Here is a 14,826-nt window from a genome sequence, read left to right as displayed (position 1 = left end):
GCAGTACAGTTAATTTAAAAACTTTTATACTTCAATAGTTGAACATTTCTGTCAAAATTTATCACTTACTTTTTATTTTAGTTGCCATTCCACATTTCAGGTTCCTGATTTCTTTCATTTTTCAATCTCAAATTTAATTGTGATATGATTCTAACATTCCGCTTGTATATTTTCAACCACTGTTCTGTCACTGCTCAACTCATTTAAAAATATTTCAAAGCAACTAAAACTGCTTTGTCTTACTGAAGTCATTCCAAACCAACTTCTTGAACTACTCTTTCATTTTATCTGTTTCAGCATTTTGTAAGTCTTTCCTGCAACACTTTCTACTGTTCAGGAAACATCAACGGGGTCCTTCTTTCTACTTGACTACTTCCCCCCCCCCCATAACATTGGTGATGCTACAGTTTTTGAAAGTGTGTGTGTAAAAATACTCCAGACATTCAGAATATCTCCCGCCTTCATCGTCTGATTTTTTTAGAGTACCTTTCCTCCACTTTTAAGATTTTTTAATAGCCTCCAGTACATTTTTACACCTTTGTTATTTATTTTCCATATTCTTCCCAAGTTACCTCATGACATTTTAGCTACTTTTACACATAACTTTGTTTTCTTACATTTTTCTCTATATTCTCTAAGGATATGTGTTGATTTTCGAAGAATCTTTGTTATGTAACTTAAGGATAAGCTTAGGTGTTGGTGGTTATTCATAAGAACCTCATGGCATAAATAAGAGGAACAAAGTAAATTTACTGAGTTAGTAATATTTTTCTGGATTTCAAAACAGCACCTTCAGAGCATGAATTATAATTGTGGTAAAGCACACAGTACTAAATTAGTACTGTGTTGTAGAAACAATTCAAATTAGCTGAAAAGGCATTAATGTTCTATTAAGGCACCCCGGGTTTGGATAAAAGTGTTAATTCAAGTTAAATGAATTAAAAAAAAAAAATTGAAAATTCTAAAAGATTCCTCTACATACCATGTTATAGATGAGGATCCCACTAAATCTCTAACAAAGTGTATCTATTAAAAAATTTTAATTTTTTTAAAATTTTTTATTTATTATTATTATTATTATTTATTCATTTAGCTTGAATTAACACTTTTCATCCAAACCCAGGGTGCCAATATAAACCAATATATTGCCCCTTCATCCAATGGTGGATAAACATTCCACTACAACTTCCTGAACAGTTAAAAAAAATTACTTTTCTCCCTCATGGACAGTCCTCCCTCTTTCATAAAAACAATATTCACTTTAAAATCTGAATAGAAAACATCTTAACCTCAAATATTAAGACATGATCAGCTTTGATGTTACTTCATCATCTAAGTGCAACTACCAAGAAGTCTTGACCATCTTAAGCCACATTTACTCCCTTGACATTTTCGAATTATTCAACGTCGCCACACCCACTCAGGTTATTGGAAAGGAAAAATATACAAACAGAACTAGCAATGGTTTCTGCCTTCCCTACCTGAAGCCAATTTCTATATGGAATTTCTAGAAAATCAAGTAATCAAAGTTACTACACACAAACCAACAGTCTGGCTATGCTCTCTCTCTATGTTCACTGGGCATCTACAGATGCCGTATGGTCACTCTGATGCTCGGTGATGTTCCACACCAGGCCTCGCCATGTAGTCCTGTTGTTTGCTTTTCTGGCAGCCTCAACTCTCTGAAGATCAGTCACTCCACACACGCCATCCATCCATCTCATTGATGGTCTACCCCTGCCTCTTTTTCCAGGAACTTTACCTTCTATTACTGTTCTGAGAAGTCCTCCTTCCATCCTTTCTATGTGTCCAAAATATTTTAACTTTCTTCTGTCAATATCCTTAAGGAGCTTTAAAGTTCTACTAATCTTTTCTAACACCCATTCATTTGTACGCCTTTCAGTATATGATATCCTCAACAGCCTTCTATAACACCGCATCTCAAAAGCAGATATCCATTTCTTATCTGACTTCTTTAGGTTCCAAGTCTTGCATCAATAAGTCGCTGTTGGAAAAACAACTGCATCTAAAATCCTCAACTTTGTTCCCATGGAGATAGATCCATCCTTCCAGATTTTAGACAGGTCTCTGACTGCTGTTTTAGCCATTCCTAACTTTTTTCTGACATCTTCTGAACAGCAATTCTTCACATTAATAATGGATCCCAGGTACTCAAACTTCCTGACTTCCTTAATTCTTTCTCCATTAAGGTACACTTGTTTCTCAGGAGCTTCTCTGTTTTTTCTTTGAGAACCATGATCTTTGTCTTGCTAGAATTAAGTTGAAGTCCTCTGTTATTACTGATCTTGTTAACTTTGTTAAGAATTAGTCCTAGTTCTTCCATGTCATTACAAAGGAGTACTGTATCATCAGCATACTTCAGATTACTGATCAATCTACCTCCTACCCTAATTCCTGTCCTGAGCTCATCCAATGCTTCATGCATGATGTCCTCTGCATATATACTAAACAAGTGAGGAGAAAGTAAACATTCTTGTCTAACTCCTTTTCCAACTTGAAGCCAGTCAGTCAATCCAACACCTGTTCTTACTGTGGCTTCTTGTTCCTTATACAAGTTGGCTATCAACCTGATAGTGTGTTGAGGAAAACCCATTCATTTCATTACTTCCCACAGTTTCACATGCTCAACACAGTCAAAAGCTTTAGAGTAGTCTAAGAAACATGTTACCAGAGGGGAGTCTGAATTCTTTATATTTTTCTATGATCTGTCTCAGGCAAAGGATCTGATCTCTGGTGCCCCTACCTTTCCTAAAACCTGCTTGTTCCTCGGGCATCTCTGCCTCAACTTTGGCCTCAATCCTATTTAGCATGATCTTTAATAAAATTTTGCTTGCATGAGATATCAAACTAATAGTTCTATAATTCTTGCATGCCTTCATATCACCTTTCTTGTGTAGTGGTATGAAAACTGACTTCTTCCAGTCTCTAGGCCATGATCCTGTCTCCCATATCCTTGTAATCAATCTATGAAACACTCTTATCCCTCCATCCCCTTGTGGCCTTAATTAACTCTGCTGGGATTTCATCTGCACCTGGGGCCTTATTGCTGTTGAGCTGCTTAACTGCTCTTTCAACTTCATGCCTAAGTGGAGGAGGTTCCAAATCAAAATTTTCTTGGTGGGAGGACTCCACATTTTCTTTATCCACTCTGCTGTACAAATCAAAATTTTCTTGGTGGGAGGACTTCACATTTTCTTTACACTCTGCTGTACAGTTCCTCACAGTATTCTTTTCATCTGTTTTTGATTTCCAACTCTTTTGTTAGTAATGATCCATTCCTGTCTTTGATGACATTCTTAGGCTTAAACTTGTGCTTTAAGTCACGAACTAAATAAAACATCCTTTTATAATTATGCCTTCTCATCTGGAACTCTATTTCTTCACATTTATTAGTATAGAACTTTTCCTTGTCCTGCTTGATGGCTCTTCTGATTTCTCTATGTAATCTCTTGTATTCTTCGGTCCCTGTGTCTCTTTGTTTTTCCAATCGCCTTCTTCTGATTAGTTCCCATGTTGAATCTGATATCCAAGGGTCTCTTGGTTTTCTTATTGGGCCGAGATACGTCTTCACTGTATCCTGTATTATCATCTTGACTCCTTCCCAAAGCATTTCTGGTGAGATTTCCTCATTGGTCTCCAAAAAATCATCCAACCGAGTTGATGTTTCTTCTGTGAACCCACTAGGAATTACTCTAACATCCAATCTAGTGGAATGTGCCTGACCTGGAAGTTTTCAGAGTCTTAATCTTACTTTGGCTCTTACCAGCTGATGGTCTGTACCACAATCTGCTCCAGGACAAGTATGCACATCAGAGATGCTTGTCTTCCACCGCTGGAGAGCCAGGATGTAATCAATCTGGTGCCTTGACCTATCAATGTTAGATATCCAAGTATAGGTCCGTCGTGGATGTTTCTGGAAGCAGGTATTGGTAATAACTAATCTGTTAGCACAGGCAAATTCCAACAGTCTTTCACCATGGGTGTTATGTTCACCCAGACCAAACATGCCACACTCCAGCGTGACTCTCATACTCTTTGGCTATGCTAAATGATGTATTTTTTTTATGGTATCACGATCAAGACAAACTCGATATCTTTTTAATGCATTTAAACTGCAAACCTCCAAAAATACATTTCACCACAGAGAGAGAGAGAGAGACAAACAGTTCATTTAATTTCTTTTTTGTTTATAGGCAAGTAACACATAGCGAAAAGTTCTTATATAAGAAATCATACATCATCCATTTCAAAATATGGCCATCCTCAAAACACTTACATGTAGTCAGGGATATCTGTGCAAATGACAGCTCTTACCACAAAACTCAGTTATTTTCCCAACACTTTTTTTTTTTTTGTAAAGCTAATGGCTACAATCCTTATAAAATGAAACAAAATACTGCATACTATGCCATATCCCTGTCTCGCACCTATCACTTAAGATAACAAAAATTACCCCCCTCCCCATATTTGGGATACATTTGAAATGACAGATCAATTTTGTCATATTATATATCCATCAACTTTCAAACTACATATCCGGCTAACAATCTTCATCAGCACTCCACACGATTAAATTTATTCTCTTGCAAACTCTGAGCATATAGTTCCTTGTACCTCCAACTTAGACCAGTATGGACAGACCAGTAGATCTGTTAACATCTCCCTTGAAGCACATAAAAACAACATTTGTAGTCAAGGACTGATAGACAATGCTCTCTATACCCTTCATGGAGGAATAAATGGAAGAAGACCCTAGATAGGTCTGAGAGGGGGGGGGAGACTATTTTTTAGAATCACCATTATCTCTCATAACCTCAATAAATATGGCTGCATAATTTGCCAAAGGTGTCTCCCACATTTAGCAAATCAAGCCCATCATTCTAAGCCAACATTCAGCTGGACTTTTCTGAATTAACTTAATTTTTATTCAGCTCCAAGAGGATACACTTTGATAGGACATTAGTTTCTTTACCATTATAATTTGAATTGTTTCTGCCACAATCTAACTGAGTAACAAATTTGTACTCTGAAGATGCTAGTCTGAAATCCAGCAAAATATTAATAACTCAATAAATAAATTATTTGGTTATTCTGGTGTTGTTTATACTGTGAAGAACTATGATAAATAATATATTTGCTATGATTTATTCTTCTCCAGAACTACTACTTTCTGAACTTATGAAATTCTGATTTTAAGAAGGCAGCAAACAATTTTCCCACATGCAAAATTTCTTGGTTGAATCAGTGTTTTCTTTAGAATTTTTCACCATGTCTCCAAGGTTTAATTTTTAAACACTGTCACTTTTTCTGAAAACATCCTGTACAGGGATTCAATTTCCATCCCACATATTGGTAATCTGCCTATAGCAATTACTACCCTGCTCAACACAATATTTCAGTAGCTTTCAAGCTATTTATAGCCTCCTGAGCTTTCTGAAGGGCAGCGTACTAGCATAAGGTGTGTATTATACCATGTTTTCTTCAAGTATCTAAGATACCATTAAGATACCATGTTCCTGTGGTCTAGCTTACATAGGTCAGACAAGCTGAAGTTTTGAATGTGAAAGAACATGTTGGCAATGTAGATCACAAAAGAGAAGAAAAGTCTCGTCATCACACAGCTGACACAAATGAAAATTTTCTTTCTTGACATATTCACTCACATGGATCCCTTAACAGAAAAGAGGGTTGATCCTTGATCCTAAATGGCAGCTGGAAATCACTAATCACATCTCTCAACCTGATCAGTGATTTAATTTTTCCAACAATTATCTGCAGACTCAATGATATGTGACACATGTTACCATAATCACATTTAAATTGTGTTGGACTGTTTCACTTCTAATGATTTATTTATGTTTTAACATTAGCTGCTTCATTTCTTCCAGTAAAAAAACCCTAAAGAAGGCACCAGATTATAGGTTGCAAAACTAGTGTTTCAATGACTAATAAATTTCCCTTATACCAATATGTTTTTTCACTTGTAAAGCTATGATTAATTACTTAAGATATCATACAAATAATTTAATTTGGAATGTGTTCCCAATTTATTATGTAGATTTTTCTTTACACAGGGAACAGTAGAGCTGAGCAGTTATTCTCATTAGCTGAAAATATGTAATTTGTGGTGTAATGAAGATTTGAAACCATGATGTTCAAAACTCACCATTATATGCTATTGTGAGCAGCTTCTCAGTTTCATCAAAACTGTAACCAGTCTAGATGAACACATAACAGAACATTACCTTATTACAAAATCTGAATAAAACAATGCAATATGTCATACTCACATTCAGCTGTTCCTCTTTGAAAAGTATCATTGAGCTGTAGAAAGAGATTTTGACAGGATTTTTCAAAAGCTGGAACAACACTTGCTTGGAAAACATCTCTACATACCACTTGAATTTGCGGTTGTAATAGTGAGGCTACAGTTTGTCCAAGATTGTCGATGAGTACCTTAGTAATGAAAAATAAAATTAACTAGATAATCACAGAATGCATGATTTTTGGAATTTTTAAATAATTTGATTGTGTATGAAGCTCAAACTAGATAAAATTTTATTTTTAAATATTATAGAAATATCAGTACTTCATTATCAGTTTGGCACACCAACCTCTATTTGGTTTAAAAATAAATATGATTTAAGTAATTTCAATTTCAATAAAACACAAGAGGCCAAACAGTCCTGTATGAGCATGGGGGAAAGTGACAAAGAAGAAAGAAGGAACCAAATGCTGTTTTTTTAAGAGTTGGCCATGGTACTCAATTAGGGACAATGGCATGGAGAAGGTTATTTCAACGAACAAATGCAAATGGAATAAAATAATAGGATGAGAAGTTGGTTTGATAAGTTTGGAACTGAACTACGTATGGAGTGCTGATCAGTAGCTGCTTGTGTTCTCAAACTACTGGAGAAATGATGGTGGAGCTGCCTCAATTAAAAATACCATTAAACAAAAAAGACTGCAAAAACAGAGCATCTTGTTGGTGGTACCATGCAGGATAGAGAAGAAGATCATGGTTAAGTATGCTTTGAAAAGATAAGCTTCTGATTTAAAAAAACAACAACAACAAAAAAATAGTGATATTGCTTAATACATTGTGTTTGGTTTAATTTAGATGTTAATAAATGTTTAGAGTACTGTACATAATACAACATGGTGCTGTCAATATTTGTAGCATGTTATATTTGTTTTTTCTGTTCATAAGTTTTTTTGTTTTTTTTTAGCATTGTATGAGTGTCTTTATTAATTCTTTTCCTTTAATGTTACATAGTAATCAGTATTCATTTCAGTAAAATTAGAGACTACAACTGCTAGGAATAATTACTTTAATTTGCTGACATTTCAACCTTCATATTAAGGTCATCCCACAATACACATATGGAATATAGCTTTGATGTAGCTTTTTATTTTTCACTAGAGGTCAGGCCAGTAGAATAATGGTTGATCAAAATATAGCTTGTCTTTGTATATATATTTGTATACTCTAGATCAGGGGTCTCCAAACTACGGCCCACCAATTGGACTAATTTTTCAATAAGAATCTGCAAAAAAATAACACGGGGGGGGGGGGGTTGATAGATTTCGAATGCATTAATTAAAATCATGTTCAAAATATATTCCCGAACAGCAAAAAGTAACCATAATCCAAGTTACAGTCTTTCTGACTGTAAAAGGTCAGTTAAAATGGACTAACGAAGAAAAAAAATTTTAAAGAATTCAAAACGAAATAAAAAAGTTACATCTGAATAAAATTTTTTTTTATCAACAAAAAAATTTATGTCGCATGAAATAAGAACACTTAAAAAAGTCGGTAAAAACATGATAAAATGAACTAACAAGCAAAAAAGAAATAAAATCAAAATTTCCCGATCTGTATTCATTGACATAAAACTAGAAAGTTACACGAAATTAAAAAAAATTTACATGTAAATTGTCGGTGTATATTCAGTTGAAAAGCTAACGACTAGCAAAAATTTAAACAAATTGTTTCTCAAACGGAAAAAAATGAATTCTGCTATTTTAAAAAAAAAATTTCCCAAAAAATCTTGAATGGTGTCTGGAAAAAACTTTGTCCATCCTTTTTTAAATGCAAAACGGAAATGTTGCAGAAACTGATTAAGTTGCTGAGGCAATAGAAGAAGTTGTCAACCTTGCAAGGCGATTAGATTTAGAAGTCGACAGTGAAGATGTCAGCGAGCTGTTAGACTCACATAACAAGGAGCTTGCAATCGACGAGCTCATTTTAAATTTTAAATCTCATTTTAAATTCTGCTATTTAAAAAAAAAAATTTCCCAAAAAACCTTGAATGGTGTCTGGAAAAAACTTTGTCCATCCTTTTTTAAATGCAAAACGGAAATGTTGCAGAAACTGATTAAGTTGCTGAGGCAATAGAAGAAGTTGTCAACCTTGCAAGGCGATTAGATTTAGAAGTCGACAGTGAAGATGTCAGTGAGCTGTTAGACTCACATAACAAGGAGCTTGCAATCGACGAGCTCATAGAGAAAAGCACATGACAATTGCAAAATTAATAGCAGGTCTCAGCTTAATTAAGAAAGGTTTACAGATTTTGGGGGACATAGAAACGAATTGTAGCCACAAGGAAAGAAATAAAAAATCATTGGCTTGCAATGAAAAAATTTTGCGTGACAAGAAAAAGACATTATGCCGTCAGACGAATCTATTAGATTTATGAAACCATCGACATCGAAATAACTTTCTTTTTTTTATCTACGAAAAACTACAATTATGATTATATTTCTTAAAAAATATAAGTTTTTTTGTAAACTTTTGGTCCCAATTGTATGTTTGTATATATAAATTACATGCAAAATTATACCCCAAGTTATGCGAATTCGACTCAAGCGCTTTTTGTTGGTCCCACCTACCACGTAACTTCGGGGTATGACTGTACTTGTTTTCTTGCTTTTGCTGTATCTGTTGGAGAGAGAATGTTTTTCACACTATAGGAACATTTTCATACCAGTCTTTGGAAAGAACAGGCATAGTGAGTAAAAATTCATCTATTCCGAAATAAAATGAATGCATGTATTCTGTGTATTATAAGTGAACCACATCCATTGATCTGCAAGAAAATACCAGCATATGCAAGATATTATTACCATTATTACATGACACCTCCAAGGAGTCCAACGACTCATTGAGGGAGGGCACTTACTCTACAACTCTCCATCTTCACCACTCAATCCACCAACTACAACAAACTGCAACTACATCATCATTATCATCTACACCAACACTATCTACTGCCCACCACCACTAGTATTTTCACAGACAATCACAAGCATTCATGCCCACAGCAGAATTCAAACCCACAGCCTTTTAGCTGAAGAGCAGATATGCTATAGTCTTCACATCTATAAATGATAAGACAAACACCAACAAAAAGGGAAGAAAAACTCTGGACTTGTGGAGCATGCTATCAACACTAAACATAGAGTTCATTGGAACAAGGCATAAGTTCTTCGTAATTTCCTCACAGAGCGGTTTTATAAAGAAACGTGTGAAACTTTACTTTACTGTCCTAATTTAAACAGATCCGATGGTCTGCATCTATCTCCTTTGCAGGAGATAGGAAAGATTAGCTGATGTACTAACTTTATGTTGTCTAAATATATATAATTTTTTTAAAAAATAAGTTAGGAAATTAATGACCTTTTATAGTTATTGTACATTAGCTACTTAGGTGGTGCTTTTTAGAATTGTCTGTTAATGCTTAATTGCCATTCTGTGATCTTGTACTGATGATGTCTATGATACTTAGGCAAAAATTCTATGATAATAAAGTATTTTATGTGAGTTTTCCCTCTGGTGTCATAATTCTTTTTGACTGCAGATTTGGATAAGGGAAGGGATATACTATGATACTTCTGGATCTTGACAAAGCATTTGACAGAATTCCACATACAGGGCTGTTATACCAACTCAGTGGGATAGCTTTGTAAAATTAATTTGTGATATGGATTAGAAAGTGGCTGACTGACAGGTATTGTGGTTTTTTTCTGTTTTTTGGGTTACTGTTGTTTAATAATGTACACTTATATTGGAAAGGGTCTTAAGTACGATATCCAATTATTTGTAGATGATGTAAGTTAAAGAGACAAGGAATACAGCTGATATTGATTAGCACAGGCCAATTTAAACATATTGATTATATGGACAAATGACAATGTCACAGTGTTATATTAATGGGAATTTGTTCCAAGTAGTCAATGAAACTAGAAACTTACGGGGATTACTCTGAACAGTGAGAAAGTAGTCACGTTGCAAAGGTTTAAGTCAACACACTGGATGACAGTGCTGTTAAAGAGAGCACTAACTTGTTAGAATAAGGCAGTTATTTCCTTACTTTACAAGTCTTGGATAAGACCACATCTGGATTACAGTGAACAGATATGGTTACCTAGGTTCTGAGGAGACAGTCAAAACAATAAGCTAGACTATGGAATTGTACATATACGGATGGAATGAGAGAATGTGATCTTCGAAATCTGAAGAATAAATAGAGGAGAGGAGACATGACACAAGAGATCCAAGTTCTTTTTGTGGTATGTTGAATGGGTTCCTATTAGATGAGTGAAAAATTGAGTAAATGTGTTCAAAAAGCGTGATATGATAAGTATTTAAGATGAGTGCATAAATGAGACTGCCTTCAATGTTCTTAGACTCCTGAGAACAGCAATCACATTATAAGCAATTGGAAGGAAGGATCATCTATCAAGAACAGTGCCAACTCACTTTTGAGTTTGCTGCACCATCCCAATGTGAGAATACTATTTAAGGTTGAGCACTGACATTTATCAGGTGTAAGAAGTTGCAATAAGGAGCAGTAATTTAAACAAAAAGAGGCCAGGTCATTAAGGTTTTGAGATTGTGTTTTTGCTAAAATAGGCTAGATATGAAAGTCAATTCAAGGAGAGAAAATTGATTCAACCAGTTGGAATATTATCAAGTTATGTCGGGAGGTGGGGATGGATAATATCTAATATCTGTCTTCTAAGAAATAAGGTAGGACTGTGCTTCAGTAGTATTGAAATTCATGAGATTATCTTCATCCCACTTGAGATCGATAAGATAAAACACTTATTATGACAGATCTAGATGAATGAATCATTTAAGCATTACAGGGTTTCTCAAATGAAGAGGAATGGAGAGTATACTGTCAGCAAAACTATAGGTAGCATTTGAGATTAGCGAGACAATGCCATTAATGTACGGAAGGAAAAGTGTGCGAGAGAACAAAGCTCTGGGGTATCCCTAGCACCGGCATAGAGGAAATTGGTGACTCAATTATAAAGGACAAGAAGATCATAAGATAGTAGTTATTTGGTAAAAAGGCCTCTATGCTAGACTATGAAGAACAACTCCACAAGTTTCTCCAAAAGTTTTCAATGGCTTATGTCCAAAAGTGAGTTTGGATAGGTGTGCTATGAAGCAAGAATGGAGAATATATATTGGTGATCACTTTTTAATTGGTGAGTCTCCAAGCAGTGAAGAAACTGCTATTAATTGCCTCAATTTACTTGCTTCCATGCTGTTGGATAGAGATTAAATAGGTAAGATGGATCGTAAAAGGAGATGAAGGATGGCTGTTAATTCTGTACACAATTTTTTAGCACTACTGGAGTGTTACCATCAAGACCAGAAGACTTGGTATCTAGATATATCCAGAAGATGACTTAGTATCTAGAAAAATTTTATGTATTTGTGAAAGATATAGTGAAAGATGAAAGCATTCTAGTGAAAGATAAAAGAGCATGCAACAAGTTGTTTGTGGTAAAGTGGGAGGATTTGGATTATTAGACGTTTTCAATGGGTTTTTTTTTATTTTTATTTTTAAATAGATGGATTGAGAACTTGAAGTTTCCTCAGTGGTAAGTCTCTACTACAAAAAGAAGCCACTGTTGCACAATTAATGCAATGACACCCACACTTTTGCAGGTATCATTCTATAAATTGCCTAGTTTGTATCTTGTCAAAAATGATGAAATATTTTGTTTTCAACCAAACCTGAGCTAGCCAATCATATAATGATGGTAATGAAATTAGGCTGTTCCTCCCTAAACACAGACAAAGAGCTTAAAAAAAAAAAAATAAATAAAGCAGACATATCACATTTTCCTCACAGTCTCAAAATGACTTCCAAACACTCTGAACTCTGAGAACAAGCTATTAAGAAGAATGAATTGCAGGTTCCACTATTTCAAGAATATTTTTACCTACCAAAAAAAAAGTTCAATGTTATATTTTAAACTAATTTTTTATACCCAAAATTTTAAACAAGTGAGAAATTCACAAATATCAAGTTAGCTGTATTAATAATAAAATACAACAGATACAGTAAACTCTCGATTTAATAGACTATTAGGGGCTAAGGTCTGTGTGTAAACTCAAAAGTCCGTTAAATCGTGAATCTTAGAAATAGTATTGAAAATAAAACACTTTCAATGGTACAGTATTAATATATTTTAATGAGAACATTTTTTATGTAAATACCATTTTACTGAGGATTGGGCTTGAAAAAAGCATTAAGTTGTTTTCCACTTTTATACTGTTTCTTAAAATTAGTGATTAAAACTGCCGAAAATGTTCATAATAAGCAATCGCCTCTGGATCTGAAGATGCGCCTATGAATAGAGATGATGTCGTCCATGTGTTCTCTAACCACCCATAGTTTCGGACCAGCTGGAACTGCTTCTTCCTCATTGTCAACCTCCTGATCACCCTGTAGAACATCTTCAGCAATCTCTTCCTGGCTGAGAATTTGGTAGCTTGGGTCACCCTCGTCGATGTCTAACCATTGTTCAATGTCATTCTCACTGACATTATCACCAGCTCGCATCAAAGTTTTACGGAAATTAGAGGTTTCAAAATCTCTGAAATCGTATTCTGGTTCACTCCCGTTCAGTAACTTGGTCCAGCCATTAGCCAATATTGTAATCTCCTTCCAAGGCGGCAGCAAAATTAAAGATGTCAGACTTGATGTTGTATGCGTGCAAATTTTGAAGTGTCCTGGCTCCTGTTGTATCTTCTTTGGGATCGTTTTCGTTCTCCAATAAACTTCTTATACAACTCTTGCAGGCAATAATGACTCCCTGGTCTATAGGCTGTATTATAGAAGTGGTATTTGGAGAAAGGAAGATACATTTTATTCTTCCTTCCTACTAAAACTTCTCAGCATTAGGATGGGATGATGCATTATCAAAAAGTAAAACAGCTTTTACATCTTCAGGAAAGTTTTCAGGCATGTTTTGCACTTCAGGTATGAAGTGATTGAAAAACCAGTCAGAAAAAATGTTACTTGAAAACCAGGCATTCCTTTAGCTGGAATAGGTGACAGGCAACTAGTTCATAACATTCTTCAAAGCGCGAGGCTTTCTTGCTTTTCCGACTACAATCAGCTTGAGGCAATGTGTGCCATTGGCATTAGTACAAAGTAGGGCTGAAATGCACTCTTTGTTTAATTTGTGGCCAGGTGCTAATCTCATGTTTGTTCGTGAGAGAATTTTCGGGAACAGCATGATAAAACAGGCCGGTCTCATCTGCACTGTAAACTTGAGACAAAATAAGACCCTTAGATTCAATGGCTTCATTGATGTATGAAAAACTGGCACAACATGTGTTTGTGCCAGTTTTTCAGCAGCCGACCTTAGTTCAACACCATGAACACCACCACCACTAGACCGCTATTGAATGAACCACTTGTAAACTCCTTATTCTAAATTCTTATGCTTGGCCAACTTCACGTTTCTTATCCACCACAGTGAAACCAATTTTTGAGCCCTCAACTCTATATTTTAGTAAAAACTGAGTAAGTTTGTCTTTATTTTTGCATATGTCTGAAACTGTTTGCTTTTTCACTCTGTAAAGTTCACAAACATGAGCAACAGATGCACCACTTTCCAACTTACTTATTAACTCAAGTTTCTGTGTTATCATCAAGTTTACTAATTTACTTTTAACTCCAGACATATTAACTGATATTAATAATGATTAATAACGGTTTAACTAAATATTACTCCAGCAACAGCCTAAACACCATGTGTTTTGCACTAGCAACGCTACTGACACTACGCTACCAAACCAAAGCACATGCATGCACAGGAACTATTACGAGTATGCAAGAAATAACACGAATATACACGAATGTATCCGAAGACATAATTTATAAACACTGCTAATCACTTCCAATTAACCATCGTATTACTTTTTTTTAAACTAATTATTTAATTAACTGTATTTATTTGTCAAATTATGTCTGTTAAATCCAAAGTCTGTTGAATTGGGGTCCGTAAAATCGAGTTGTAGTTTTTTAGTGTGTTCTCCACCCTTGGCAATGAACGTGTTAAAGTTGTAACCAATAGTGCATTAGTACTGTGAGGAGGCTAAAGATTTCGGTTTTATTTTTGTATTTTTTTGTTTATTGCTTACATAGTCCAGAAATCCTTAGACCAAACATGGTGCTTTTTTTTGGACGCCTTCTAGACTCCAATAAGTGCAGTGGTAGTCTCATACCAGGCAATGAAATGTGTTTTTCCTAAAGACAACTGCAAGAATCCATTCTCGCAGCCGGATTCAAACTTGTAACTTGCAGTCTACCAGTTGGAGATTGGATACACATTAACCACTTTAGCCAGCTAAAGCTGGCAATTTGTTATTAAAAAAAAAAGTAGTGTGTACAAACTGGTGTGCCTGCACAGCAATGCTAAATTATTACCCAATTCTTCCCCCCCCCCATCCAAAGGCTGGAAAGAATACTAGTGACATAAGTTGGATTCAAA

At 35.1% G+C, this 14,826-nt stretch overlaps 1 protein-coding gene across 1 annotated transcript in view; it reads right to left on the bottom strand.

The window, feature by feature from the left end:
- The window catches only part of LOC150092349 (enhancer of mRNA-decapping protein 4-like), a 406,953-nt gene that overhangs the window by 28,810 nt on the left and 363,317 nt on the right, over nucleotides 1-14,826 (bottom strand). Inside the window, exon 23 of the mRNA XM_090414848.1 lies at nucleotides 6,312-6,477. Within this exon, the coding sequence (XP_090270974.1) occupies nucleotides 6,312-6,477 (166 nt within the window). The remainder of the gene's footprint in view (nucleotides 1-6,311; nucleotides 6,478-14,826) is intronic.

Source organism: Typopeltis vanoorti, chromosome 26 (assembly GCF_054136105.1).
Source record: "Typopeltis vanoorti isolate ZY-2024b chromosome 26, IOZ_Tvanoo_1.0, whole genome shotgun sequence".
NCBI lineage: Eukaryota > Metazoa > Arthropoda > Arachnida > Uropygi > Thelyphonidae > Typopeltis > Typopeltis vanoorti.
This window is presented reverse-complemented; position numbering and strand designations above follow the sequence as displayed.